This window comes from Nicotiana tabacum, chromosome 22 (assembly GCF_000715075.1).
Source record: "Nicotiana tabacum cultivar K326 chromosome 22, ASM71507v2, whole genome shotgun sequence".
Lineage (NCBI taxonomy): Eukaryota > Viridiplantae > Streptophyta > Magnoliopsida > Solanales > Solanaceae > Nicotiana > Nicotiana tabacum.
Window position 1 is genome coordinate 174,293,298 of NC_134101.1, and position 4,006 is coordinate 174,297,303.

General features: G+C 40.8%; 1 protein-coding gene across 1 annotated transcript; it reads right to left on the bottom strand.

The window, feature by feature from the left end:
- Positions 1-1,580: 1,580 nt before the first annotated feature.
- On the bottom strand, positions 1,581-2,470 carry LOC107766355 (secreted RxLR effector protein 161-like). The gene is made up of 2 exons (XM_016585126.1): positions 1,976-2,470; positions 1,581-1,625 (listed from the first exon to the last, which is right to left on the bottom strand). Exons 1-2 carry the CDS (start codon positions 2,468-2,470, stop codon positions 1,581-1,583), a joined length of 540 nt encoding a protein of 179 aa, XP_016440612.1.
- Positions 2,471-4,006: the final 1,536 nt, after the last annotated feature.

The following is a 4,006-nucleotide window of genomic DNA, read 5'->3' on the forward strand; positions in this document are numbered from 1 at the left end:
AGCGAAGAAACTCTTACCTCCTCCTCATACACTTTAGGGGCATCAATGTAAAATAGATGCACACATTGTTGAAACTCGACCATTTCCAGAATTTGGCGCATTCTGGCCATCTCCGAGATTGTTGGGTCAAACGTACGACCCAACAGAACTTTTTGATGCCTTAGGCTCTTAGAGCCATGGAAGACCTCACTTCTTGCTTTCTTTCCAATACTAGGTTCTTCAACAGTTTCAGACTTGCGTTTCCTAAGATTTTCTCCACTAACTTTCCCTCTTCCCTTGGACTTGACTAGTACATCCTCATCACGCATTACCTCATTTATCTTGTACTTAGATGTTGACCCTTTCTCCATTGAAACAGGCTCAGCCCTTTTCGAGGTCTGTCTAACAAGGGAACCAGGTTCCTCAGGAGTTCCTTCTTCCACCTCAACTAAAGGGATAACTTCATCACTTTCAGGTACACCATCCTTTACCAACTTTCTTCTTTTCTTCTTACTACTTTTCTTGCTCTTTTGGAGTCCAGAATCATAATCCACTTTAACTTGAAGCCTGGTAGTGGGTCGCTTAGTTTCAGACTCAAGGGTAGAGACAACCCTTCGCTTATTTATGAATTGCATCAAGGGCCACGTTGTCCAGGTCTTCTCCATCACTAAATTGCATTTCTGGTGCTTGAATTTCCTGAGGCACATCATCGAATGCAGGAACAGTACTGTCATGGGGATGAGAGTCCTGACCTGGGTCCTCCAGAGAGGGATCAGGTTCCTCATGTGATACCCCAATAGTTTATGCTACTGCATCCCCTTCAATAGCCATAATGGCCCCTTCTTCCCCCACGCTTTGTGACTCATGCTTCTGGAAAATAACTTCATGTAATACCCCATCAGTGGATACCACAAACACAGTCTTTTCTTCTTCAACTGGTGCTTCCACAATCATGGAATCGACGGCAACAATGGTGGAACCTTTTGTGAACTCAGTATTTCGACCTTGTTCTCCACTTAGGGTTTGACTGGTGGGACAACAGATGACAGGGAGAATGGAACAGCAATTTCAAGGGTTTCTGAGTTGGGAAGGGATTTGGAGACTGAGGAAGGTGTTACTACAACAGTAAGAGTGATAGATGGTGACGAAGGCTCAGTGAAAATGAGAGGTTCCATAGATGGGTCAGAGGTAGTTACAGCTGAGGTAGAGAGATCGAAAGTTCTCTCAGCCATTGGAAGAAAAAGTGTGACGATCCTTCCCTTTTGGGTGAATCTAGAGTAGGGCTTATGGTTAAGGAGAACAAAAGAGAGGTTTTTTAAAAGGAGAGGATAATTATGAAGGGAGAGGAATAGGCACCAATTCTAAAATGACGGTTGGGCGTGGAGAATTGCAATATTTCAGAGGGAGATAGAATGTTTGAATTGAATGGATGTGATAGCAGGATCTGAAAAGTTGATGATATGGCAGTTGCATTTTGTACCCTTTTTAAGATGTGTATTAAAAGTATGCACATAACTACTAACCTTTAGTACAAGAACCTAGTTCTTGAAAAACATTTTCTTCATCCCTTTTTTTGAAAAGAATTAATCCTCTTTTATCAGTCATGCACTACATCTATTGCTTCTATGCTCATCATGCGTGTTTACCTGCAACGGTATTGAAGTGAGTTAGACAGGGCCAAAAAACACTTTGAACCAATTATTTCTTAAGAATACGAGCCAGCCAAAGAGGAATCAGTTTCTTAATTTGGCCTCAACAGTCCTAGCTTTACTCTATTTCTTTCAAGTTGTTCCCTACTTAGTGCCTTGGTGAAAATATTTGCAATTTAATCTTTTGTGCTATAGAACTTCATGCATATCAACCCTTTCTCCACATTATCTCTCAAAAAATGATGCCTCACATCAATATGTTTGGTCCTTTTATGTTGAACTGGATTCTTTGCCATGTTGAGTGCACTGGTGTTGTCACATAGGAGGGGCACACTTTCAGTAAGTACCCCAAAATCCTTCAATTGCTGCTTAATATATAGAAGTTGAGCGCAGCAGGATACTGCAGCAACATATTCAGCTTCAGCTATTGACAGAGCCACTGAATTTTGCTTCCTTGTTCCCCAAGAGATAAGAAATGAACCTAAGAAGTGAGCCATTTCAGAAGTACTTTTTCTGTCCACAAGATAACCTGCATAATCTGCATCAGCATACCCGATTAGATTAAAATTGTCACTTGATGGATAGTACAGCACCAGGTACTGTGTTCCCTTGAGATATCTTAGTATCCTTTTGGTAGTCTTCAAGTGGGATTCCTTAGGATTTGATTGAAACCTTGGACACAGCCCCACACTGAAGACAATATCAGGTCGACTAGCAGTGAGATAGAAGAGAGATCCAATAATGCCTCTATACATTGTTTGATTCACAGGAGATCCGGCTTCATCCATGTCTAGTCGAGTCAAAGTTGCAATGGGAGTGTCAATCACCTTTGATGTTTCCATGTCAAACCTCTTCAAGAGTTCCCTGATGTATTTTTGCTGACAAATGGAAGTACCCTTTGGGGACTGTTTTACTTGAAGACCCAGGAAGAAGTTTAATTCCCCCATCATGCTCATTTCAAATTCACTTCCCATACGTTTTGCAAATTCTTCACACAGAGAGTCAGCTATTGCTCCAAAAATGATATCATCAACATAAACCTGAACAATGAGCAAGTTCCTTCCTCGTTTCTTTAAGAAAAGAGTATTGTCAATTTTTCCTCTCTTAAAACCATTTTCTAAGAGAAATTTTGACAATCTTTCGTACCAAGCTCGAGGAGCCTGCTTTAGCCTGTACAGAATCTTTGTCCAGTTTGAACATATATTCAGGGTGCTCATGACATTCAAACCCTGGGAGTTGCTTCACATAGACTTCTTCCTTAAAGAGTCCTTTCAAAAATGCACTTTTGACATCCATTTGGAACAAGGTGAATTCCATATGATATGCAAAAGCGATTAGATTTCTGATAGCTTCTATGCGAGCTACTGGAGCAAACGTTTCATTATAGTTAATCCCTTCCTCCTGATTGTAGCCTTGGACCACTAGCCTGGCCTTGTTCCTTGTGGCAATTCCATGTTCATCGAGCTTGTTTCTAAATACCCACCTGGTTCCTATGATGGTTCTATCTTTGGGTCTGGGTACCAGGTGCCACACACTGTTTCTCTCAAACTGATGTAGCTTGTCTTGTATGGCTATAATCCAATCTGGATCTTTTAAGGCTTCGTTGATATTTTTGGTTCTATTTGAGAGAGAAGGCTGAGAAGGAAAGTGAATTTCTGGCTCTTGACCTGGTTTGAAGTCCGAAATCTAGATGAGTGATTATATTATCTATAGGGTGAGAGCTTTGATGTCTCCAGTTGGACGTCTGAGGTTCATTCTGAGAGGAGGAAGGTATGTTTGGCTGATTTTCCTCTATCCTTCTCTCGGGTACTAGTGGAGTTCCCTGAACCATATTAACCACTCTTTCTTCAGCTTTAGTGGCTGTAATTAAAGTGCTTGGTTCTGTTGATGATGAGGCGACATTGACTTCATTTGGCTCTTTCACTTGACTTATCATATCTACTTTTTTGTTTGTCATGTTAATGACTTCACCAGGAACATGTAAAGGTTCTCCATCTTGATCTTCCTCAACACTCTTCTCAAATGATAGATGAGATTCATCAAAAATAACATGGACATTTTCTTCAACAAATTGAGTCTGCTTGTTATATATTTTGTGTAGGCCTTGCTTTGAGAAGAGTAGCCAAGAAATATTCCTTCGTCACTTTTGGCATCGAACTTACCAAGCTGATCCTTTACATTGTTGAGAACATAACATTTGCATCCAAATGTCTTAGGTGAGTCGGCTTGGGTTTTCTTCCATTGAACAATTCATATGGGGTCTTGTTTAGAAGTGATCTGATCATGCATCTGTTCACTAACTAGCAGGCAGTGTTGACAGCTTCAGCCCAGAAGTTCTTTGCATGTCCACTATCAATCAACATTGTTCTTGCCATTTC